Genomic DNA, 25504 nt, shown 5'->3' with positions numbered 1-25504 from the left:
AAGAAAAGTAGTTAATGGAAACTGTACGGTAGAACTTGGTTCGGTTCTGTAACACATGGCAAATCACTAAAGAGGGCTGGGTCGTTCTCTGGAAACAGCTGTCTGTGTTAGTGCAAACCAGCTTTGATCTTCTGCCGTGTCTTGCATAAGCATTTCTTTGGAAGATTGGAAGCCTTGAAAGCTGAGGAGAATTACTGTCAATAACACACTGAGGATACACTAGATTACATGTTAAGCAAAAGAGGTTTTTAGCAGTGCCAGTAACTGATGAGTGGATTTAAGCACAGAGAGGGCATTCAAATATGCAGCTCTGAAGACACATTGTGTTGTGCCACAATGTCTGATTCTTATCCTTTTGCCACTTCTGCAAAAGTGCAAAAAAAAAAAAGAACTAAAACAACTCTGATAATGGCCAGTCTTCGCGAGCGAAGATTTGGAAACAACTCTAATCTGTATAGATAAGTCTCCTGTATTAATTGGATATAACTTTATAATGAGGATGCAACAGTCAGAGCATTCACAAATAGATCTGTATGTTTTGAGTTTTGGGCTTAACTTGGCTTTTGACATTTAGTGACATCATTATCATTAAACAGCCAGAGGCTGATATCTGTTGTTGGGTTGTAGACTATCCGAAGGATGAAGAAAATTCAGATTCCAGTGACTCGACCAGACCCTGAACCAGTGTCTGAAAATGAGGATGATAGCTATGATGAAGAAATCCGTGATCCAAGGAGCAGCCGTGGTGGTCCAAGTGCCAGCAGAAGGCACGAGAAGAGCTGGGTACGAGATCGGAGCGCCAGCAGGGAGAGAAGCTTATCACCAAGGTCAGACAGGAGGTCTGTCACTTCCAGTCAGCCTGCAAAACCCACCAAAGTAACACTGGTGAAATCCAGGAAAAATGAAGGTAACTTAGATGTTATTCTCTTGCTAAAACATTGGCTGGTTTTTAAATGCCAACTGCTTCAGTCAGTGCTGTGTTAAGGGTTTCGTGGGCTGAATGAACAGTGCTCTTGCCAGTTTGTTTGCCCATTTTAACCAGTAGCTAGCTGAAAACTTAAAAACTGCTGGTTGTATTTATGGTGGTATTTTTCATGTTCCAAAATATATGTTCTTAATTAAGAGTAAAGCATTAAGTATTAAACAAATCCCAGCTGTGCAGCTGACATCTGTGCAGCTGTATACCTACACCTTAGCTGAGTCTTCAGGGGCTGTCTTGTTTGAAAGAGGAAAAATTGTAGGTAGCATCTAAATTAAACTATTGAACAACAGCTCTGATTATAGTCAGAGTTAGAAAAAGAGACTGATATAATGGTAAATCTATAACATAATTCCAGTACAGCCCTTTGTGTGCCAAGTTCACTCTCCTCTTTGTGTTTCCTGTGTTAATGTTGTAAAAAGCAGTGTTACAAAACTGCAGATACCTCCCTCTTTTTTTTTTCTACTGTAACTTCATCAGTTTTCTGTTTTCTTTTATTGCTGTTATATAAAGAGTATGGTCTGCGGTTGGCAAGTCACATATTTGTGAAAGAAATATCACAAGATAGCCTGGCAGCAAGAGATGGCAATATTCAGGAAGGAGATGTTGTACTGAAGGTACAGTATATGTGGTGTCTGTTCGAAGGCAAAACTTATTGATATAACTCTTAGAATTGGCTATGTCAATATCATAATTATTGTTAGTAGATGATGTGTCTTTTTTTATTACATTATTTTGAAGGTCAATACATTTAAGCATTAATCAACCTCACTTAGGAAAGGAAAATTGTTAAGCCTTGTGGTATTATTCCATAGGACTTATTCAGATAAATAATGCCCACTCTAAACATATATAAAAAATATTTGGAAGAGTATGAGGCTTTGGCCCAGCATACTTGGTTATCCAGTATAATGGTGCGGAACTGTGCTGTTGCACAACACTAAGTTTGCCTTCAGGTTCATCCCCAGGGATTTTTGTGTTTCACCCCATCCCTGGCAGAGTCCAAGGCAAGTGGCTTTGAGCAACCCGCTCTCATGGAAGGTGTCCCTGTCCATAGCAGGGGTCTTGGAACTGGGTGGTCTTTAAGGTCCCTTCCAACTCAGGCCATTCTATGATTTTTAATTCATACTAACAATTTTTATTTCAATACATTGCTGTGAATGTGTCAGGTGAAGGAAAACATACTATTCCTTACTCTGAGTATAGCAGTGCTGGTTCAAAACACATACCTAATCCTTTAAGAGTTTCTTATTAGTGGTAGAAGCTTCGTATTTGAAAGATGAAAATAATTTTCTATGTTGTATTTTGGATAAGCCCAATAGTCTTCCATTGTATTATCGTAATTTGATAAATATCTCTGTTTCTAAATATCATCAGACAAAACACCACTGTCTTTGCTGGAGATTTGCTGGAGTTTTTTTAGTAAATTTATATCTGTTTTTTTCTTGCTCTATTCCAGATAAATGGCACAGTGACGGAAAATATGTCCTTAGCAGATGCCAAAACACTAATAGAAAGGTCCAAAGGCAAGTTGAAGATGGTTGTTCAGCGAGATGAACGAGCCACACTGTTGAATGTCCCTGATCTTTCTGACAGTATTCATTCTGCTAATGCTTCAGAAAGAGATGGTGAGTATGAAACCTTGATTTCTAAAGAGAAAAGAATTCCATGTGTTGTCAAGATGTGAAATACCTAAGTGGGATGAGAGAGTGGGGGGGGGAGAAGAGTTAGGAGTGAGACTGTCATGTGGGTAAATTTTTGTTTGAATATGATTGAAATCCACACCTTCAAAAACAGTGGAGAAAAAGATACAGTCCCTATTCTTGTGATTGTTCTTTCAGGAATATTAAGTTTAGTTTTTTTTGTAATAATAAGGATAGATTTAACATCTTCATAAAAATTCTCTGCAAAAGCTTATTCCCATTTGAGCAGGTCACACCACCATTTAAATTACAATCATTTCATGAAAAAACAACTTTTATTTAACAGACATCTCAGAAATTCAGTCGCTGGCATCAGATCATTCCAACCGATCACATGACAGGCCTCGCCGCAGTCGTTCACGATCTCCTGACCAGAGGTCAGAGCCTTCAGACCATTCCAGACATTCTCCACAGCAGCCCAGCAACGGCAGGTGATGGCAGCATTGTATGATTTTTAAATCAACTATTTAATGTGACATATAAGTTGTAGGAGTGCTTGGATTTATGTGATGTAACAAACATGATGCAGAACTATGAAGGTAATAATGTGACGTTGTGTCAAGAGATGCAGCTGGTAATGATCCGATTTTTTTAGACTTGAGAAATTGAACCTTTCTTTGGTGTTATAACTTTTTTAAATGTGGTTGTAAGCATGATTCTATGAAAGATAGCGTAAGTTTGATAATTATATATGTTATTGAATAACATGCAGTTATATGGTGGTTTCAGAAAGCAGTTGGCTGCAAGGAGATTTGAGATGACATGTATTACAATTCCTATTGAATGTTCAGCCTGGGTAAACTTGTTGAAATCTTGCTTTGTTTAGGCATAGGATTTTTATTTTCCTCACTAGCCTTCTTTAAAAGTTATGTTTCTGAATACATTTAATCCCTACAAAATAAGGTATATTGCACAGCAGAATTACCTTTTACAGTGTAGCTTTTAATATTTGAACCTGGCAATGGGACATTGATGATAATTCTTTAGTAGGTAAGTCTAATTTTATACAAATTCAGAGAGAAGTAATGTACTATATGGTTTGGAATTTCCTCTCCTGCCATGTGAAACTTTAATCTTGAATAACAAATCTGTCCTGTTTTGCATTTCCACAATTTGGAAATAGACAATTTACTGAAATAGTTTCAGTATTGGAGTTCAGATTCTACTAGATAGTTGTAAGAGAAGTTTACCTTCTGAGTGCTCATGGTGGAACACTAGTTAGAATTGTCTATGCAAATTCGAATTCCGAGCCTCTATTTGAAGATTTTTAGATGCTGTTCAAAAACTCTAAAAAAACAAATTGCAGCTGACTGTTTTATAAAATCAAGATATACCTGGTAGCTTATTAATAACGTCTGGTTTGCCGAAAGGAAAAATAACACATCTTCAAGGCTTTTAGAATCTTTTAAGGGTTAATGAAACTGCAGGACATGTAGACCTGCTTGGGGTTACAGATTACAGATGGTTCTGCTTCTCTTCTGTGTATATTGTTTGGAAGGACACAAGGCGTGAAAGCTTGTATTGGGGTAGGAACTCCATATATTAGTGGGAAAAACTTAGAAACAGGGTGCCAGAGGCAGGGGTTTGATTGTGAAGGTTGTGAGATCTCTGTTGTATTTAAAACCTGTATGTCTTGACATGCATTTCCAGTGCAGACTGAAAGGGCTTGTGGAGGGAGGAACATAAAGAACATCTATCAAAACTCTGACTATGACTGACTTAGCCTAGTGTTGATGCTTTCCAGTCCTATTGCAGTGGTTTAGGTAGATGGTCACTTCCTCCTTATGGACCACACTGTTGGAAGAATTAAATCCTTCCCAAGAAGGAACTTTGAAGTTATCTCAGCTCTGAATACATCCGCTCTATCGTCTTTATGAACAAGAGCTACTTTGGCATGGCTTTACTTCCTGTTTGACATGTCTCTTTCAAGATCAGAAAATCTAGGCCCTGAGCCACATAAGAAAAACATGTTGAGAGCAACTTCTCTTTGTAGTGGTTGTTTGTGCAAGTTCAAATCTACTGTACAATCAAATTAGTTGTGTCTACTTAGTGTTTTTAAAATTTGGTGGAAAATCTGAAGGAAGAAAAAGGCTTGAGAACAAGCTGAGGAAGAAATGTGCAAAAAGTCTTCCAACTGATCTTAAGATATTAAAATATGTATTGAAGATAATGAGTCTTTATTTAGACCCTGTTCTGCCAAGTGTTTGTATGTTAATGAGGAGGGAAATTCCAGGGGAATCCTCTTAGTCCTTTCATACAAGCGTAACTATAGACTGACACTTCCGGGTGTGCACTAGAGTACAGAAATCTGCCAGCAGACTTGCTTCAGTACTGCTTTGGCGTCTGGCAGGGTCGTCAGTGTTGTCCACCTCTCAGTATTCTGTACTGGTATGTACAGCAGTGTGCTTGCAATTTTCCTTTATATAGAATTTCCAGGTGCTATTTGAGCATTCTGTCAAAGCATTAAATAGCACTTGTAGTTTTCTTTAGTCCAAAGAAAGTTCACAGCTTTCTCTTGAACAGTCTTTTTTAAAACTCAAATTCTAAAACATTTGTTGTAATTTACTAATAGAAATAGCTAATTGGGCTTTATATAACCTGTAAAGAGCTGTACTTAAAAAGCTAGAATGAGCAACGGAGTTCTTTGTACTCTGAAGTTGGGAGAGTATTTTGGGTAAAGTATCATGTATCCTTTCTTAACTATCTGGTTTTCCTGCTGGCAGGAACAAGTTGTTGAGCTGGATAAACTTTTGGTGTGACCTATCCTAAAAATGGGCATTTAAAGTCAGGTGCTGCAAAGCCTGCCAGATACATCTCTGGGCTGCCCTTTACTACTTGAAAACTCCTGCTTGGGAACTCTGTGCACACTTCCTCACCTGGTACTGGAAAAGCAAAAATGTCCTCTGATATGTTCAACACTTCAACCTCAGCAAGAAAGATGTGGTAACTTGAAGAAATCACTGTAGAGGTCATAATTATTTCTGGAAGGATGAGGTTGACTTCTGTAATACAGTTGTCGATTCATATGTAGCGTGACAGATTTGTTCTATCCATTTTCAAAACAAGCTGAAAAACTGGAATATAGGACAAAAATCAACCCTATTATGGATGTCTTTAGGAAGATACCACTTGGTTCTTACTCTTCTCTGCTACATAGTTTGAGATATGCTGAAAACACCTTTGGGAAGAGCCTGCAAATTCATATTTTTCGTAACTTTTTCTGTACAAACATTCTGTGTGTTCAGGTAATTGTATTTTATTCTGCAGTGGTAGCTAACAGTGAATGGCACTAATGTGTAGCTAACTGCATTTTGTTATTTAAAAGTGCTTCTGTTAAACGTACTTTAAAAAAAGATGTCAGGGGGAGGAAGTGAGGTAAAAGGGGCACTGACACAGCACAGATGCTAAACAATAGTGTCACGGTGCACGCAGTGAGCAACACTTATGTCTCCTGGGAAGTGCAGCTGTCAGTTTTTAACAAGTTTCCATCTCCTAGAACCAGTGGCAGCATCAAGTTGTTTCCTGTATCATCTTGCAGTGTGAAATATTCAGTGCTTACTGGACAATTTAGGCAAAGTCAAGAAAAAAAAATCTACTCTCCTGCTGTTCTGATGTTTCCTTTTTGTTCTATCACAATTCTGTTTCTATCAGCTTTTTCCCACTGAAACTGTCATGCCTTAGGTAGAGTAGACCTGGCCTTTTGGAGGCATTTGGGTTGGCAGGGTGTATTTACCTACACACACTGCACTAGCCCGGTCTAGGAGCCTACTGCTTCAGCCACTTTCCTGACTATTTTGGGCTGTGCCCACCAGTGTCTGTATTTTAGTGAGGTATTTACACTCTCTTGATGTATGCAGGTGTAAAAGCAGTATAAAACTACACTGGGTTTGGACTGTGTGAAGAGGAAATGTAAAATTAATTTTGTCTTTGTGTAGTAATGCATTATTTTTGGCCTTATTTTTAAAGGAAGACAGATACTACAGTTTTGGAATAGTGCTTCTTTAAAATGTTGGGAGATGCTTGGAAACAGGTAGAGAGGGCTCGTGGGGGAATTTACTGTAATATCTCATTAACTAGTGCTCATTACCCAAAAATCTTTGGGGAGTGGAATTAGTTGTAGCTTACATTACCACATAACATCTTTGTTTCTAGAATGCTTAGCATTCATTTAAATATCTAAATGTATGTGTCTGTTTTTAACAAGCTGGGAGCTATTTTTGAGGGAATGAGGAGTCCAGTCATGTTTTAGTCTAGTGCTGAAAGTAAAATACATACCCTTTAAACTTATCCACCTAAACTGGAAATCTGAAAGAGGAATAAGAGAACTTTTATCAGTGATGCTTGGGAATGAAGTAGAAGGATAAATGCTTACTTTTCATTTTGTTACATATAATGGTTTTAGCATCATTTTAATGAACTCTAGAAGCCCAAAAAAGGGGGGTTATCTGGATAAAGGCATAAATAAAGGATTTTTAAAATTAAGCTGCTATGTTTACAATGCAAGGGGTGCTTTTCCAGACTGTTGTGGTGATTAGAGTATTTTTCTGTATTCTGTTTTGTTTAGGTGCCTTCAGGCACACAATTTTAAAACTGGCAGAGGAGTGCACTGAGAAGTTGTAGTATGTCTTGCCTGAGTAGCTAAGCTTTGTTTCTTACATTTTAAACTTTATATTGCTGCAGGAAAGCATGTTCTCCTTGTATTTCAGTTTTTGCAATTTCTTTTATTCTTTCTTGCACATCTTGGATGAGTAGACTTGCTGGAATCTGTTTTCTGAAGTCATACTTCCTACTCTTGAAGTATCATTTCTGATTGGGATAACCAGTCTTAGCTTTGTATGATGGTTTTTTTGATGCATTTGAGCTTTATGGACAGTGATGCTCATTATTGCCTAGTAGCACCATCTAGCTGTTGGTAATGCAGAATTCTCCTTTTTTCTTCAGCACAGACAGCAGATGTTCTTGTACCTACTGACCAAGCCATCATTATGTTTGAGGAAATACCTTTTTTCCCCTTCTTGGCAATTAAGTCTGATATTATATAAAAGCTGGGATTTGGATCTGTCTTCTCTCAGATATTCTTAATATCTATGCTTATTTGCCAACTCCCAGGAAAAAAACTTTCTAGCTCATTATTAGCGTTCATCTGTTCCAAGCCTATGAAATGTTTTGCTGTTCAGCAGGTAGCAGTGTAGTGGTTAACATTTCAACATGCAGCACATGTTCTGTTCAGTTTTGCTGTGGGACAGTTGGTAGCTCTACAACTGTATATAGCTATATATACAGTTGTATATAGCTATACAACTATATAAGAATACCTGATCTTTTGAGCTCAAGGAATAGCAATTATGTTCTTTAGAACTTTTCGTTGCTTTCATAATTTAAAGAACAACAGACACTTCTTTATTTTCTTATTTTAACATGTCTTAAATGCCTTTGTTCTACACTATAAGCATATATAGGAAATGCGTAAGAAGCAGCAAGTTGTCTTCTTACTAAAGTGCATGGACGACTGAGTGTATGAGAAGCACTCTCTTCTTGTAACAGATGGATTGAAGGCCTCATCCTCTCTGAAAAGTTGAGAAGTCAGGGACATGTTTGTGTTATACTTTTTATCTTTGCAAAGCCCTGCCAAGACGCATACCGGCAGCACTTGTGTTGCAGGGCAGCTGACACACAAAGGAGCAGATAAATTAGCTTGTTCACAGCAAAGCCTAAGACTTAAGTCTAAAAATCCATGATTTCCACAGGAAGAAGTGAGAAAAAGATCATTGTAATTGCTCTTCTTCCCTTTGCTTCTCAATTCCTTGTATAGCTTTCAATATACAGCACTTAAGTGCTTGAAGCAGAGAGCAGTTTGTGTCACCATGTGCTGCTGCTTTCTAAATAGCCACATCTAGAGAAGTCTAACATGGAATTAGGGACAAAACACTTGGATTTAGAAACAGTAAAGATTTTTAATAATGTGATAGTTTAAGAACAAAATTTTGTTAAATAGTAATGGTAATTCTTTGCCCTCAACTTTATGAATTAAAGTATTTATTCTTTAGGCCTAGTATACTGAGATCATAGAAACAGTTCTGTATGCAGAGTGGAATATTTTTTTCCAATATAGTCTTCGAAGCAGAGAAGATGAGAGAGTAACTAAACCGGGAGCTGTCTCTACACCGGTAAAGAATGCAGATGATGCTTCTAAAACTGTGGAAGAAGTGACAGTCGAGAGAACTGAAAAACAAACTCCACCACTACCAGGTAAAAATATTTTAATATATTAATCATGATATTGTTGAGAAAGGATGACCAGTAAAGATTTTATGCCATTGCGTATTTGCGGAATGATTTCTAAAGTCTTAGAAAAAGTCCAAATTATTTTTATTTCTGAATACGAACAGTCTTTTTAACCATAATCCCATTTATATTTTAAAAGTTTTGCTCCTGAAAACCTAAGCTGTGGAGCCTGTCCATTGTAAAGGAGTCAAATTTCAGTGTTTAGAGTTGTAATTATAGGCGATGCTTGTGAAAAGCTCTTTTGGTTTCTCAAGGAAGGTTAAAATCTGTCATTTCTGAGTGTTCAGCAATAACCTTTGTCTTATGGGTTACTGTAACAGACTATATTTATAATAAGGATGTAGTTAAGCCTGTTTAGAACTACTGTTCCCAAGATACAACTCAGAACACTCCGAGATGCTTTGTTCACGTCACACTTCATAACTACAGTCACGGACCGAGAAGGCAGTACATCTAATAAACCCAGAACAAAATCTCATTGCTTTTTCCCAAAAGGGAAGGATAAGCTAAATGGCAACAGATAAAAGCCAGATGGTGTAACAAAGAAAAAACCTAAGATGGTACAGTGACAGGACACTGTTCCGGGCAGGCTGACTTGCAAGATTTTTGTTTACAGAATGAGGCACTTCAGTGAGATAACAAGTAGAGAAAAAGAAGCTGTGCAGATGGCTTAGAAGGGAGCTGGTTTTGAAAGGCTGGGTACAATGAGAAAAAGCACATTCAAGCTTAAAAATATTTTGAAGACTTAGGGGATAAGCAGTGACACTTCTGCATGTAGTATTCAGTAGATGAGTGAAGAACCGAAAGAGTTATGATGTTGATGGACTCTTAAAGTTCTTAAAAATAAGAACACATTTTCTGATACAGCAGCCATTGCTAAAAAATTGTCATAGGAGGTGACATTTTACAGTGGTGTTATGAAGATATGTAAATGAAGTAAGTTTATATTTGCCAAGATAGAAAAAGGATGTGGTAGTGAGATTAGAAAGATGAATTCTGTATTTCTGTAAGATACTGAAGATTAATAATTGGTGTAATACAAATCCAGCCAGAATAGGAAACCCTTAAGAGGGTTCTTAATCCAAAGTAACGTACTAATAATTGGTCTGAGGGACTGGCAAGCAAGTAATAAGTACTGTGGGGATTTTATAGGCTGGTGGAGAAGGAGAAATACTCTATTCTTGAATGAATAGAATATACATGGAAGTACTTAGTTTGGGTGGGAGGAGTTCTAGGGCCAGTACATAAAGATAATATTTAATTAATAACCTCAGAGAAAGTTCTAGGGAAATGAGGATCTTTCAGAGACTGTAATGAAAATGTTAGAAAGGTCGTTGGCAGAATCTGTGACAGTTTGCTGCTTAGGCTAAGGGCAAGGACAAGATGACTGTCATAGGCGATGGTGTTGAAGAAGGGTAAAGGGAGAGTATTTGTTCAGAGGAATCATCAGAGGCTTAGGCTAGGAAAGGGTCATTAAAGACTTAAAGGTAAATGCTTCATTATGGTATGGTAAGGACCAAAATCATGTTTAGAAAAAGGCGTTATTACCCAACTGTTGCCTGAAATTCCCAATTTCCAGACTAGTCTGTTCAGTGACTTTAAAGGAAGATGGCACAGTTGTTGGTAAGATAAGAGGTCTTAGACTAGTTTGAAGCCAGCCTTGTTTGAAATGAACTTTTCTCAAGCGTGCAGAGATCAGCCTTAAATATAAATTCTTGTAACGTGACCAAGCATGTAAAACAGAGAAGAGCCCCTGTTGGTGCTCATTACAGAGGGAAGCCTGCAGGGGCAGTTTCCTCCAGGGACCCCAGAGAATCTCTGCGGCAGAACCATAGTAAGTGCGTGTCTTTAAGAACCGTTGACTGGACCAAAGTAAACATTGAAATCTGTCAACTTCAAGGCATTGTAGTTTGAGAGTTTGTGGTATTTTCATTTCAAAAATTAAATTCTTGAGGGAAGAGAACCAAGGGAAAATAAAGAAGTTAAGTCAGATAAATTGAGGTTAGAAACAGAACGGTTGAAAGTTGTCTTGGGAGCAGGAAGCCTTCTAGTTCTTGTAGTTTTACAGTTTTCGGGGTACTTGATGAAGTATTACTTTTACTGAAGTAATAATTAGGCCAGTAAGCACACTCCTTTGAATGGCATGATAAGAGTGTCTTCTGTTGTTGTAAATTTCTAGAATTTCACTTTTTTGGATCTAGGCAGGATAGAGGAAGGCTACTGAAGAAGTCATGAACTAAGTTAAACTTTCTGATCTTTAAATGACTGAATGGACATTGGAAATCTTTTGATATTTTAATAGAACCAAAGCCAGTGTATGCACAAGGAGGTCAGCCAGATGTGGATTTACCAGTCAGCCCATCTGATGGTCCTTTACCCAACTCAACCCATGAAGATGGAATGCTTCGGTAATGTAACTCGAAATAAACTATTCAAACTGCCTGATCCTTGAGCAAACCAAACTTGCATCCAAAGTGAGGAATAACCTGTATACATGGTCTGATGTCAAGTCCAACATGCTGTCCTGACACTTCTGTTCAGAAATATTAAGATGAAGACTTTAGATTTATTCCTGAGCCTTGTTGGCACTTACATTGTGTAATATACCATTTTAAAGTCTAGTCGTTTCCATGGAAATGAACCATTAGAATGATCAACAGGTGAAAAGAATTTGCAGATTTTGTTTCTCCCTGAGCACCCTCACCCCTTCTTCCCTGTCCCCGTCTCCAAAGAGAGGAGAGATAGTATAGCATATACTTTACTTTCATAGTAATTGAAAAGAAGTGAGTAAAGGTCACTGCAGAAACATGCAATCTCCTAACGTGGAAATAAGTCCACTTCAACTGGGATCTCCTTTATGGGCATTGGTGTACATGAGAATAGATTCTAGTTTGGTTTCATCTCAAATTCATGTTAATCTCTTCAGAGCCAAAACAGATCTGTACACCAGCACAGCTCTTTAAAAGGAAGAACATTTTTGAAAGAATGTCAGTGTCTCACTTAAATTACTCTATGAATGTAAGACAAACAAACCCCACTAAACTAGTAAATACAGGTGGGTTTTTTTGAAGTGCTGCTAATGAGTGTTGTAATGCTGCAGTTGATAAGCAGTTAATGGTATGCATAGCTTAATACCTACTAATTGACTAATGGGCAGATTACTCCTTTGCATGTGTTCAGTTTCAAATTTACCAGAATATTTCATGCTATTAGACCTCTAAGTGGAATATTTTCTAAATCCCTAGGCCAAGCATGAAACTAGTAAAATTCAGAAAAGGAGATAGTGTGGGCTTGCGACTGGCAGGTGGCAATGATGTTGGCATATTTGTAGCTGGTGTTCTGGAAGACAGCCCTGCGGCGAAAGAAGGATTAGAGGAAGGGGACCAGATTCTCAGGGTATGTCAAAACCAGTAACAGTACAAGTGTTTTGTTGTACCAAAGTAGGTTTTCTTTCTGTAGGATTGAATATGTTGCCTTTGTAGTTCACACAGGTTTTTTTCTGCATGTACTTATTAGATGACTTAATAGCAGCAAAGTCTTTTCTTACTCTACTGTTGCTAGGAAGGTTAGTATGTTTTCTACATCAAAATTTATAGACTAATTCAGTTGATAAAATTGTTTGATTTCATTAACTGCTGGGTGCCTGAATTGTCAGAGAACTCTGTGGCTACTGATGTTTATAGGTGCTCCATAATATTGAGTATAAAATTAACAACTACCCATTATCTCAGAAGCTCTGCTTTTATTGAGAAATAAAGCAGGACTATTTAGAGGTACAAGAGGCATCTTGAGATACATGTACTTGATGTGTATGTATGAAATTAAGAAAAAAATCGTAGAGATTGATTCAGATTTCCTGTTGTATAGTTAAATCTCTGTAATAATGTCGTATGCTAAATCAAACTGATTACTTCATTGATACCAGGTAAATAATGTAGACTTCACAAATATCATCAGAGAAGAAGCTGTCCTTTTTTTGCTTGATCTTCCTAAAGGAGAAGAAGTAACGATTTTGGCACAGAAGAAAAAAGATGGTAAATATTTGTGTAATGGAAGAAATGTAGAAATCTACTTGGAATAGAATTAAAAAGTCTAGTGAATGATGACTAACTGCTGACTTGCAGGAAATGGGCACCTTAGACTATTAAGTTCTTTTAGATTTGGAATCAGTTACTACTGCAAATGGACTAGAGACTGATATGATAACAGTGCAACCCCTCCCCCCAAAAACAAACAAACAAAACTCCAAACAAAAAATTTCATCAGAAATAACCCCGAACATCTAAGAAAAGTATCGGCATTAAACCCTGATGGAAGCAGAATAGTCTGTTGTAGTCATGCCATTGAAAATGAGTGATTAAACTGATGTGTTTGCACATACAAACTTCTTTCCTCATAAGACTAATTCCTTCCAGGGCAACTGAATTAAGCTTGCACTTGCATCAAATTTTTGACTATGAAAGTTGAATTTATGTTAGTAGAGTTTTCTGTAAATAGTTATGCTGCTTAAAATAGAGCAGCTCTAAGACATTAAGGCTTCTTGAAGTAATATTGTATATTTAGAACAAGGAGAACTAAGGTGAGGCATTGCTTTGAGTAATTTTTGTGACCGTTAGGACATGACTTGAACTTAAGTAACACTTGATATTTAGGGACTTCTTTTTCTTTTTTCAGTTTATCGTCGCATTGTTGAGTCTGATGTAGGAGATTCTTTCTATATCAGAACTCATTTTGAATATGAGAAGGAATCTCCTTATGGACTAAGTTTCAATAAAGGTGAAGTGTTCCGGGTGGTGGACACTCTTTACAATGGTAAACTGGGTTCGTGGCTGGCAATTCGAATTGGCAAGAACCATAAGGAAGTGGAAAGAGGTATCATACCTAACAAAAACAGGTACGATCTTAAAATACTGCAATTGCTGATTTAAAGCTACAGTTTCAAGTTCTGCATCTCTATAATGAATGATTGGACTTGTCTGCAGTGTGAGTTTATAGAACTGGTTCAGTCAGAAAAAGTGTCAAAAGTTAAAACAAATGGAAGTAAGATATCTGATCTCTGGATTTGCTTTTGACTCTGCACAATCTACAAATAAACTTTCTTTTTAATACAAGAGGCAAGGATATAGTAAGTTTTAGAAATGTGATATCAAACTCAGTAATTGTCTTGTGCTTCCTAATACAGAAACAACAATAGCTTGGTTCAGCTGGTAGTGGTGGGTTTGTTTTTTTCTTTTGAAGATGTAAGCTTGCTAGTCAAGCATTACTTCAGAACCTGACTTCCTTGATAACTGGGGTTTGTTGTCATCTTAGAGCGGAACAACTAGCCAGCGTACAGTACACGCTTCCAAAGACAGCAGGAGGAGATCGAGCAGATTTTTGGAGGTTCCGAGGTTTGCGAAGCTCAAAAAGAAACCTCCGGAAAAGCAGAGAAGATCTGTCTGCCCAGCCTGTTCAAACGAAGTTTCCTGCCTATGAAAGAGTTGTTCTTCGGGAAGGTATGGCTTTACTCTTACTGCTGCACAGTACAGGTCTGTGTGGTTTGATTTAAAATAGCCCGTGTGATTAAGAGTATCTTGCATTTGTTTTAAGCAACCAATATATCTTGACTTTTCTATTGCCTTCAATTCTAGCTGGGTTTCTCAGACCTGTAACCATTTTTGGTCCAATTGCTGATGTTGCACGGGAGAAACTTGCTAGAGAAGAACCAGATATCTTTCAAATTGCAAGTAAGTGTGAGATCAAGTTTTTCTACAGTTAGGAAACAGTCAGCTTTCTTTGGCTAAGTTGTTTCTACATTATTAGTTTAGTTAACATGTTTAACAAGACATTGACAATATAAAGCAACAGACTAAATGTAATCCACTGTATGGTTGCTGATAATGGTCTGAAGATAAAAGTAGTATTAGTTCTATTTAGAACCTTCTCAAATTTCATTTTATTTCTGTACCTTATCGTATTTCTAAGTGCTTTTGTAAAGATGTGATTGTTTGTTTGGTTTTTTTTTAAATGGCCAAGATGCGATTTTTTTATGGGTAGATTTTCATGTATTACTTGGAATCAGATTTGAGCTCTGAAATGGTTTGTTTTATCTTAATAAGGGAATGTAGAATATGTTGTAAGCCTACAATAGATTTTAACTGTGTCCTCTTTACCAGAAAGTGAACCAAGAGATGCTGGTACTGATCAACGTAGTTCTGGCATTATCCGTCTTCACACTATAAAACAGATAATCGATAGAGTAAGTCTTTTATTGTCACTCCACCTTTAACACCAGAAGAGTAAAACCAGTATAATGAAGTAAAGTGTTAGCTGTTTCAAATGTAGAATAATAACTGAGTGTGTTTGCTTTAACACTAACTTTCTCATCTTTCTATTGGCTAATTAAAAAACCCCATCACCTTCTCCATATTAATAACTACAGCCTAGATATACTTCTAGGCTTTGTTCCAGAGAGTGTTCTTAAGGCTGTTTCAAGCTGTCTCCTATTTCATTTAAAGCCATGGTGCGACATAACAGCTAGAAATTGTTACTTTATTTATGGGGTTATTAGTCTTCCCCCACCCCAATGTACAGATTGATTACTTGACATCAGTTTTTTTGTGCAAGGACTAAGGGAAAGGGTTCTTTTATTTCCCTTCCTTAAGATGCTTAAAACCTTTAAGATTAGTTTATGATAAGAGGCTCACCTTTTAATTTCCTTACTTAAAAACAAGCTGGAAGCCTTTCAGGTACTTCAGTAGGAGGGGAGAAAAAGGCTATTGTAGCAGCAAAGTGGGTATACTTCATGCTGTGTGCTTGATTGCATTGAATGGAAGCTGGCCAAGTTTTGCATTCAGAATGAATTTTTATTTTTTTTTAAAAGGGAGATGGAGGTGTGTGATGAGACTAGGTCTTATGTTTCAATCTTTGCTTTTTTTTTTATTCAAAGAATACTAATAGGGCACTACTTACTTTTATAGTTCAGTGCCCGGTTGCTTTGAGGAGATGTTTTAAAATGGGGAGTTAAATATTAAATTGTTAGAGTTATGCAGTCAGTCCTAGAGTTCAAAAAGTATAATGCTGATGTAGGCTGGTGTTGGAATTGGTTTGGGTTTTTTTATTCTGATATTCAAATAGGAGAAGGATTTAAATCAATACTTTGAACCAATGAATTCTGTAAAGGTAATAAAAAGTAAATTTGTGGAGTATGTTTTAAAAAAATTGCCTGTAGTATATAAATGATTCACTTCCTCGCCTCTGTCCTTTTTATCACAACAGGACAAACACGCTTTATTAGATGTCACTCCTAATGCAGTGGACCGGCTGAATTATGCCCAGTGGTATCCCATTGTAGTATTCCTAAATCCTGATTCTAAGCAGGGAGTAAAGACTATGAGAATGAGGTTGTGCCCAGAATCACGAAAAAGTGCCCGAAAGCTGTATGAGAGAGCTCACAAACTCCGCAAAAATAATCACCATCTCTTCACAAGTAAGTAATTAGACATACTGGATTAGCATTTCTGAAAGGGAAAGGGAGGCAAGATGAGAGAGGCTTCTTCCTCCAGAATTTTCTGCGAATGGACTAATTCAAGCAGTGATTGACTTGTTCAGACTTCCCCATTCAATAACCAGTAGTTAATTGGTGTGTGCATCATTTGCACGTGACTGCGTGAATGTAAAGCAATCTGAAAACTGAAAATAATACTTGTAACAGATCTGGTGGCTTTGCAGGATGATCAGCCAAAATCAAAATTTGAATAAAAAGGAAAACAATGGAACTTTCTTTTTAACTTGGCTAAACTGAAGCCTCTTTTTATTCTGAGCTACTGTTAACTCAGTATTTCCTGTGGGATAAAACACCCCAAACCACATCAGGCCTTAAGGTTGCTTTGGATACTAATATTTACATTACTATTTAAATCTCGTAGTTTTAACCTACCAGTTTATGTTGCTTTTATTATTCATGGTGCAGATCCTTCTCATAATTCTGCAGAAATCATAAGTCAAACTAATCTACTGTACTTCTAGCTACCATTAACTTGAATTCAATGAATGAAGGATGGTATGGAGCTCTCAAGGAAGCAATTCAGCAGCAACAGAACCAACTGGTGTGGGTTTCAGAAGGAAAGGTAAGAAATTATGTGTTTAGAGAGAAATGGCAAAACTTTATTTATGAGAGGTTTTTTGCTTTTTTCATTGTAACTGATATTACACATAGGGGCTGATGGTTGTGGAATGAAGCGTATTTTCCTTCTTTCCTCCTCATTTTAACTGTCATTTGAAAATCTGAAGCAGTAATGCCTCATGGCTGTGCGAGCTGCTCAAAGCTGATTTGTCACTACATTAGTGCAGTTATTCTATTAAGGAGAGCTGTGCAGTTGTCCTTATGCATGTAGCAGTGTAGGAAGGGAGCATTTGCTCATTGCTGCTGTTAACTGGAGGATATATAATGCTTTGAACGCTTTGTGGGGATTGGGTATTTTTTTATCAAAGAACTTCTGGGTATTTTGCTGCCTGTGTGCATGGGGTTAGGATTGCCTGATGATGAATGATTTTTTTCACTAACAGAAAAGCAAATGGCATATTCATGTTCTTTGACCTTTCTGAGAACTGTGTTCTCTCAGTTGTGAGAACACATGCAAAATCACAAGTTGGTATTCTATGTTTCCCACTAAAACTTCACTTACCTTCTCAAGCTGCATGTTAACCTACGCACATTAGATCCATTCCTCTTGAACTGTTATCGAGTGAAATGCCAACTGTTTGCTTACTTGTAGCAAATGATGAATTGGCTATTGCTATGTGTTTCTTAATTAGATTTTAGCTCCTTTTACCTCTTTATATCTACCTTCAAAGTAACGATTCTGATATCATAATATCCCTCTAAAGTGCAGCTCTGTATCTTTCCAAACACTTTGATATTTATAGACAGCATGCACTGTCCCCTCTCTTACACTCACAGTCATCTGGCTCCTTAGTAAAATGATTGTAAGAGCTAGGCTGCAGTAAAGGCTTTTAGGTCTAAGTTTGACATCTTCGGTGATTGAAACCTCCCCTGATTTCTCCTCCCCTGTGATATTCAGAACTGCTGAATCTTCATACTTTTGCTGTGCTGATGGATTTGGAATATAACTTAACTTTTTCACTACCAGACTTTGTCTTGTTCTGAGCTACAGTGTAGATGCATTCCATTTGTTCAGTTTTTAATTATTCGCAAAAAAAATTCCAATCTTTACATTGGAAGAAAAAGGAGATTCTTTAAGAGGTATTTCAATAAATGTGTACTCTAATTTTGACACAGGCAGATGGTGCTACAAGTGATGACCTTGATTTACACGATGACCGCCTTTCTTACCTCTCCGCTCCTGGCAGTGAGTATTCCATGTACAGCACAGACAGCAGACACACGTCTGATTATGAAGACACAGACACAGAAGGGGGTGCTTATACTGATCAAGAACTGGATGAAACTCTGAATGATGAGGTTGGGACTCCTCCTGAATCTGCTATTACACGCTCTTCTGAACCGGTCAGAGAAGATTCTTCTGGAATGCATCATGAAACTCAGACTTACCCTACTTACACATCTCAAGCTCAGCCACAGCCAAATCTCAGAATAGATTCTTCAGGGTTTAAAACCACTACTTCTCAGCCGGTAAGAAAGCATTTTATATACTGACCATTTTATGCTTACTTCAGGTTGCAAGTTCTCTTGATCAAGAAATCTCCATTTATATTCTGCTTATCAGTGTCATGAGTGCATACAAGCATCTGTCAACAGCAACAATAATATGTTACAATGAATTGGAGAATCAGCTTGCCCTTCCTGTTTTAGCGACTTATTTTGACAGGAGGGGGATTGAATGTTTTGCTTTTTTAATCCTCAACCTAATGAATTTCTGGAAGTGCTTGTGCATGATACTTTCAGTACATTTCATTCTACATTTAGCTGCATCAGTCAAAGCATCACTTAGATTATTTTAATATAAATCAAAAAGTCATGCATTGATTCAATAGCAGTATATTTAAAATATTTTAAACACTTCACAGAAAGCAGAAGCCTCACCTGCAGTCCCTTACCTTTCCCCGTCGCCTGAATCAAACCCTGCAACCTCATCAACCTCTGCAGTAAATGCTAATGTAAACCTAACTAATGTCAGACTGGAGGAGCCTACTGCTGCTCCTTACAACTCTTACCAACCACAAGCGGGCCCCTTAAGAACACCGAGTACTGAGGGAGCTCATATAGTGCTAAGAGATCAAGAGCCATCATCCTTATCGCCGCACATAGACCCAGCAAAGGTACCTGTGCCACATTGTTGCGCTGATTTCCTGCTGTACATCAAGCTCGCACATGATCTTTGTTTTGACCTTATTTGAAGAATCCCTTCTAATTTTTTTTCCTGTGAGAGATCATGCAGGTTACCAAAAACAGTGCATCTAAATTGCTAAGCATCATCTGATGTTCTGTGTGCATGGCTTCAAACTATCCTTTTCACTTCTCAAAAAGATGACTTCTTAAAAAAAGGCTGCATTCTGTATTTTGATTTTACTTGAACTGTGACTTTCTTAGCTTGACAATGTTCTGCTGTTAATGAGGCCTTGAGAAAAATCTTATTTCCTTAAAATTACACTAGTTTTTTGTATACTTTAAATTGAGCCAAATCACTGATCATGCAGTTGAGTCGAGTTTGTTGGGCGACTTCTATGTACTTCCTCAGCAATGCTAGAACTGTTAATCCATTTGCAGATTTGACTTCCACTTTTTCCACATCCTGCAAAAAATTGTGTGCCCCCCCAAACATAAAACCCCAAAGATATGGCTATTACCTTTGTCTTTCTCTTTTAATCTACTGTTTTTGCTTAAAAATAGGACTGAAAGGGATCCCTTGAATCACCAAGTTCAACTTCCTGTGGTTGCAAACAACTGCATCAAATTATTCTGCTTTTAAACTAAATGAAAGCCAATATTTAAAACTTAGATTTGTTTAAAATACTACATTTCAGATGCAGCTGCAGTTAGTTACTTTTCATTTTAATTGAGAAGTATGTCTCTCTCTAACAGGTATACCGAAAGGATCCATATGTTAATGAAGAAGCATCCAGACAAAGCTATGTCTTAAAACAGCCAACAATTAATCACCCAGTACAGAGACAGGAAAGAGACCCAAATCTGATCTATGAATCCCAGGCTCAGTATGCAGAAAAACAACCGAGTAGGGAGTATGAACAGTCAACATACAGATATGATTCTGCAAACTATGTTGATCAGTTTTCTCGTGGTTATGACCCTCGCCTACATTATGATGACCGTGTGCCTCCCTATGAGGAGCACTGGGCATATTATGAGGAAAAACAGCCCTATAACCAAACAAGAACAGCTTATGAAAACCAGCCTCCTCGGGATCTTGATTCCAGACAAAATATAGAAGACAGCACAGACCGCAGCTATTACCCAGCACAACCTCGTTTTGAGGAACCCCCTGCGATGAGCTATGATGGCAGACCTCGCTATGAGCATGCACCCAAAAACTTCAGCTTACCACAGGTGCGATACGAAGATCAGCACACTGTGGGATATGACACGCACGGGAGATACAAACCAGAAGCTCAGCCATACCAGTCAGCCATATCTCGATCTCCAGAACCGAAGCAGTACTTTGAGCCACATATAAGGGGCTATGAACAAGGTCCTTCTCAAGCTTACAATGCTAAAGCTGGACAATATGAGCCTTCTCATAGCACTTCAGGTGTTTCTCTTCCTCCTCCCCCTTCATCACAAACCAAACCAGAAGTTTTGCCTTCTAACAGTAAACCACTGCCTACACCACCATCTCTAGCAGAGGAAGAAGAAGATCCAGCCATGAAACCACAGTCTGTGCGAAGTAGGGTTAAGATATTTGAGAGGAGAAGATCCCCTTCTTTGGAAAAAATGAAGGACCCGAGTGATACATCAACTGTCAAGGTAAGTAATTTAAAGTTTTTAATTTGTTCTTTTTTGCTAATGAGACTCCATTGCAAGAAGTAAAATACCGTCTTGGAAACAAAGCTTTACTGCTTATGAAATAGCCTCTTAGCAACCTGACTGGCATGTTTTAAAAGCAGAAACTGAGCACTTTTGTGAAAACACTGATGGGGACCTTACCAATTCATCTTTCCCCTAAATGTTAGCAAAAAGGATGGCAGTCTTAGTTTTCTTGATCATGAAGAGCTTTATCTTTCAAAGTATTTGAATCTAAGAGAATATGCTGTGCTTCTCTTTACAGCCTCCGGAACTAGCACCTAAGCCTGCACTCACAAGTGTGAGTGGTCCAAAACCAACTTCTCAAAGCCAGTATGAGCACGAGAAAACAACTTACAGGTAGGTACACAACTGATTAAACTTAGTTTTTGTTTTGGGATTAGAATATTCAGAAGCACATCTTAGGGGTTCAATTTGGAAACTGCAGAGAGGAGTCAGAGTGTGTCAGTACAATTTCTGTGTCAACAGTAAGGCAAGGCACTGAGTCAGTTCTCATGGGTGTAATTGCTGGGAAATGGGGGAAGGACATAATGTTTTTTCAGCATTTTTGGGGAAGAAGCATGTTAAGTATCTCCATGTTACTTTTTTCTATATTTATTTGTGATAATTAGAAAGTAAAACGAAAGGGAAAAGGTAAGGTCAAAGGGAAATAAGGATTTTCTTTCTTTATGGTGTGCCACAGCTGTCTAATTTTCATGCAATATGGGTAAAAAAGGCAAGGTGTACAATTATAAGAATGGCATGCTCATTGTTTTATTACTAACTAGATTATAAAATAGAATTGTAATTCAGGTGTAATTATGCTTGTTCAACTGGGCAAGGCAACTGTATATTATTATTCTTGGTTAGGGCCCCAGAACCACAGAGACCTCAAGTGAAGCCGCCTGAAGATATTGTACGTTCCAATCATTATGATCCTGAGGAAGATGAGGAGTATTATCGAAAGCAGCTCTCATACTTCGATCGCAGGAGTTTTGAAAATAAGCCATCTGCACAGGTCCCTGCCAGCCATCATCCTGAGCCCACGAAACCCATACACTCACAGAATCAGCTGAATTTCAGTAATTACTCGAAGTAAGTTTGGATTGGTTTTTTTTGTTTGTTTTTTTTTTAATTTGAAAAAGTAGGGAGGCATATAGGACTACAACAGAAATCCTGCCATGTCAATGGAATTCCAGGAATTTGTGGTACTGAATTGAAATTTTGTGTTCATGAAGTCAGTTTCTCTGTTTAGATGTACCTTTAGTTTGAAAACACATAACTGCATAATTTTGTTTTGGTAAATGAATAATTTTTGTAGGTTTCAGGACCTTCAAGGTGTTCTTTTTGCTTGCTACTTACTACCATGCAATCATAGAATTGTTTAGGTTGGAAAAGATCACTAAGTCCAACCATTAATTCAGCACTGCCAGGTTCACCACTTAAACCATGCCCCCAAGAACCACACCTACATGATTTTCATCTCCAGGAGTGATGATTTCACCACTTCCCTGGGCAACCTGTTACCATGTCTGATAACCCTTTCAGTGAAGACATATTTCCAAATATCTAACCTAAATCTCCTCTGGCACAACTTGAGGGTACTTCCTCTTGTCCTATGGCTTGTTGCCTCTGTGTAGAGACCTGACTACAACTTCCTTTCAGGTGGTTGTAGAGAGTGACAAGGTCTCCCCTGACCGCCCCTCTTCTCCAGGCTAAACATCCCCAGCTCCTTCAGCCACTCCTGATCAGACTTGTGCTCCAGACCTTTCCCCAGCTCCATTGCCCTTCTTTGGACATGCTCCAGGACCTCAATGTCTTTCTTGTAGCGAGGGCCCCAGAACGGAGCACAAGTTTTGAGATTCCTCACCAGTGCCCAGTGCAGGGGGGATGCAGTGGTCACTGCCCCGGTCCTGCTGGCCACACTATTGCTGACACAAGCCGGGTGCCTTTGGCCTTCTTGCCCACCTGGGGTTATGTTCAGCTGCCTTTGGCCAGCACCCCTGGGGCCTTTTCCAGCCCCTCTGCCCCCAACCTGCAGCTGCAGGGGGTTGTTGCTACCCAAGGGCAGGATCTGGCATTTGGCCTTGTTGAACCTCACACAATTGGCCCCAGCCCATGGATCCAGCCTGTCCAGATCCCTCTCAGAGCCTTCCTGCCCTCCAGCAGATCAACACTCACACTTAATTCGGAGTCATCTGTGAATTTACTGTGGGGGTGCAGTCAATGCCCTCATCCAGATCATTGATTGTGTTCTGTTAATGATCATAAACAGAATGTAACAAAATATTTCCTTAGTCTAATATGTAGTGCTTCAACATCTTTCAAAGCAAAGGTTTTGATTTATTGAAGTTCTATGTATGCATTTTTTTCTGCAGACAGGATTGTAGAGGTTAGCCACGTTTGACATTAGGGAAATGAGCCTTTAGGGATATTGCTGAGGCCAGAATTTAATCTGTTAATGGAAACATCTGTTTCCTGTATTGTTTTGCTTCCTTGATTTGGAACATTTTGATACAGAAATTGTGTGAAAGCTCATGAACAGATTTAGCTCAGGTAAAGAGCTGGATATTTTGGAGGATACTTACACAAACTGTGAATACTCTCCACAGTTACCTAAATTTGTTTTGATTCAAACTGTAACAAGGTGTTTTAGCTGTTACTGTGAAAAGCTAGCTTGGCTTGCTGTGTGCAGCCTGAAAATTGGGCATTTTTGAAGGCTTTTGTTGTATTACTGCTTGAAACATGGACTGTTCAGGTGAAGCTGAAAATCTGACAGCCTTAACGTAAATGAGATCTTTAGAGTGAAATAATAAATTAGCTGACCAAAGGTTTATAATATCTAGTGTACGTGCAAGGTATCTTTCATGTACTTGATACACTGTATTCCAGTGCTTGAAGGATTTGAGCTAGAACTAGGGAATCCTGTTCTTATTCGTTTGAACATTGTCTGTGGTCATCCAGTGTCTGTCTTTGTGAACTGAGAATATTGGAATATTTCGAAAAGCTTGATAGGTTTTAAAGGTTTCACTTTTGTTTTTAATTAAGTCTACATTGGGTAACTGTTTCATATTCTGCTCTTTTATATGCTAAGAAAGGAATGCACATAGTAATCTGTAACCAGTTCTGATTCCTAGTCAAGGATGTTCCTTATCCTTCCTTTTCACATGCCCAGTGTCTTTTGATGGAAAGATGAGGGTATAGCTGTCCTGCTCTCTGGGCATCATAGTCACAGACCTAAGAAAGCTGTCTTGACTGGCCTCATTGCAGTAATTTGGAACGTTCTGCTCTCACATACAAACCTCAGTGTTACCCAGAGATGTTCCATTTTGATCCGTAGGCATTGACTGTGTTGCCACTGTGAATGCAAGTCATGCTTTGGTAGAAGTGTTGTGAGCTTTCATCAGGTAATTGTGAGGAGTGAAATTCTTCAGATGGAAAGTGTTGTAAGCTTTCGTTGTACATTTGTTATTCTGCAGTGTTGTCACACATGCTGAAAAAGCATGAGAGAGGTACACAACTATTGAATTTTTGCTGCAGAACAGCTAATAGTTGAGATCGTTCCATACTTCTACCCTCCACTTCTGTCTGCTGTGACACTTCTGTTCTTTGGCTGCTCAGTTCTGATTTTCTTTTGATTGTGAGTTTGGGTATAACTTCAGGGCTTGTATGAATGGAAGGTGACATCTTAGTGCCACAAAGGAGTAAGATAATACTGTTTTTAAGCCTGACAATTTCATATATCTGGGGGACAAACATGTTGTGGTTTTGCTTTTTGAAAGAAAGTAACCCTTAATGGGAAGGGACAGACATGGGAAAGAAAATTTTAGCCAGAGCAGTCCTGTTCAAGAAGACAAATACTAAAATATTAATGTAAGTGGAAAGAGATAAACAAGAACACTGCTCAGTTGGACAGTACTGCCTCTAGTATACCGCATTGTCCTTGTGTGGAAACACAAACCAACTGCTGTCTTGAGAAAGCATTGATATTTAGGACTCTTCTCTCACCAGCTTCCACACTGTACTCTGTTACTTGCTCATTAATCATCTTTTTTTTTTCCAATGAATTTCTATGGTAATTGCTATTCTGTGAATAAACTCGTCTAAAAATAAACAGGACTAAATTTGGATTATACAGGAACTGTTGATTATGCAATCTCTTGCTCCTGAATAATCTGTATAATGTATTCTGGGTACAGAGGACAAACTTTATTTATTCATGAGCAATAACTACAACTTTTTTAGCATTTAAATATTAATGTGAAATGTTAAATTATGTAAAGTTCTTTGCCACTGAGTGAGTATGGTGACAGTATGTATTTTTCCCATTACAAATTTTTTTACTCTTTTAATTTGTGGTGGGTTATTTGCATAATTTAGGGAACTTCTGCTGTTGCTAAAGCTGCTTTGTAGGAGTAATGCCATATCTGCATGTTACAATGGTCAGGAACTGTAGAATAAGGGATAGTTTTTCTTTTGATATGAGAAAATAGTAGAACTTGTGAATGGGCATGTTTCAGTGGATCTAGTTGAAGCACTTTGAAGCAAATATCCCTG

The 25504-nt window shown here is 38.1% G+C and overlaps 1 protein-coding gene across 10 annotated transcripts in view; it reads left to right on the top strand.

The window, feature by feature from the left end:
- TJP1 (tight junction protein 1) overlaps positions 1-25504 on the top strand; it is a 163479-nt gene that overhangs the window by 126303 nt on the left and 11672 nt on the right. For 7 of the 10 annotated variants that reach the window (XM_017835903.1, XM_017835904.1, XM_017835902.1 and 4 more), the window contains 19 exons: positions 628-907; positions 1493-1596; positions 2439-2607; positions 2969-3113; positions 8795-8931; positions 11270-11375; positions 12213-12363; positions 12893-13001; positions 13642-13861; positions 14278-14462; positions 14598-14693; positions 15123-15205; positions 16225-16435; positions 16975-17075; positions 18248-18601; positions 18997-19248; positions 20012-20911; positions 21213-21307; positions 21818-22042. In XM_017835903.1, coding sequence (XP_017691392.1) covers positions 628-907; positions 1493-1596; positions 2439-2607; positions 2969-3113; positions 8795-8931; positions 11270-11375; positions 12213-12363; positions 12893-13001; positions 13642-13861; positions 14278-14462; positions 14598-14693; positions 15123-15205; positions 16225-16435; positions 16975-17075; positions 18248-18601; positions 18997-19248; positions 20012-20911; positions 21213-21307; positions 21818-22042 — 3923 coding nt within the window. The remainder of the gene's footprint in view (positions 1-627; positions 908-1492; positions 1597-2438; positions 2608-2968; positions 3114-8794; positions 8932-11269; positions 11376-12212; positions 12364-12892; positions 13002-13641; positions 13862-14277; positions 14463-14597; positions 14694-15122; positions 15206-16224; positions 16436-16974; positions 17076-18247; positions 18602-18996; positions 19249-20011; positions 20912-21212; positions 21308-21817; positions 22043-25504) is intronic. The other 3 variants (XM_017835910.1, XM_017835906.1, XM_017835905.1) reach the window with 2 other exon arrangements.

This window comes from Lepidothrix coronata, unplaced genomic scaffold (assembly GCF_001604755.1).
Source record: "Lepidothrix coronata isolate B3197 unplaced genomic scaffold, Lepidothrix_coronata-1.0 Scaffold266, whole genome shotgun sequence".
NCBI lineage: Eukaryota > Metazoa > Chordata > Aves > Passeriformes > Pipridae > Lepidothrix > Lepidothrix coronata.
Note: the sequence above shows the minus strand (reverse complement) of the source record. Positions and strands in the feature narration are given on the sequence as shown.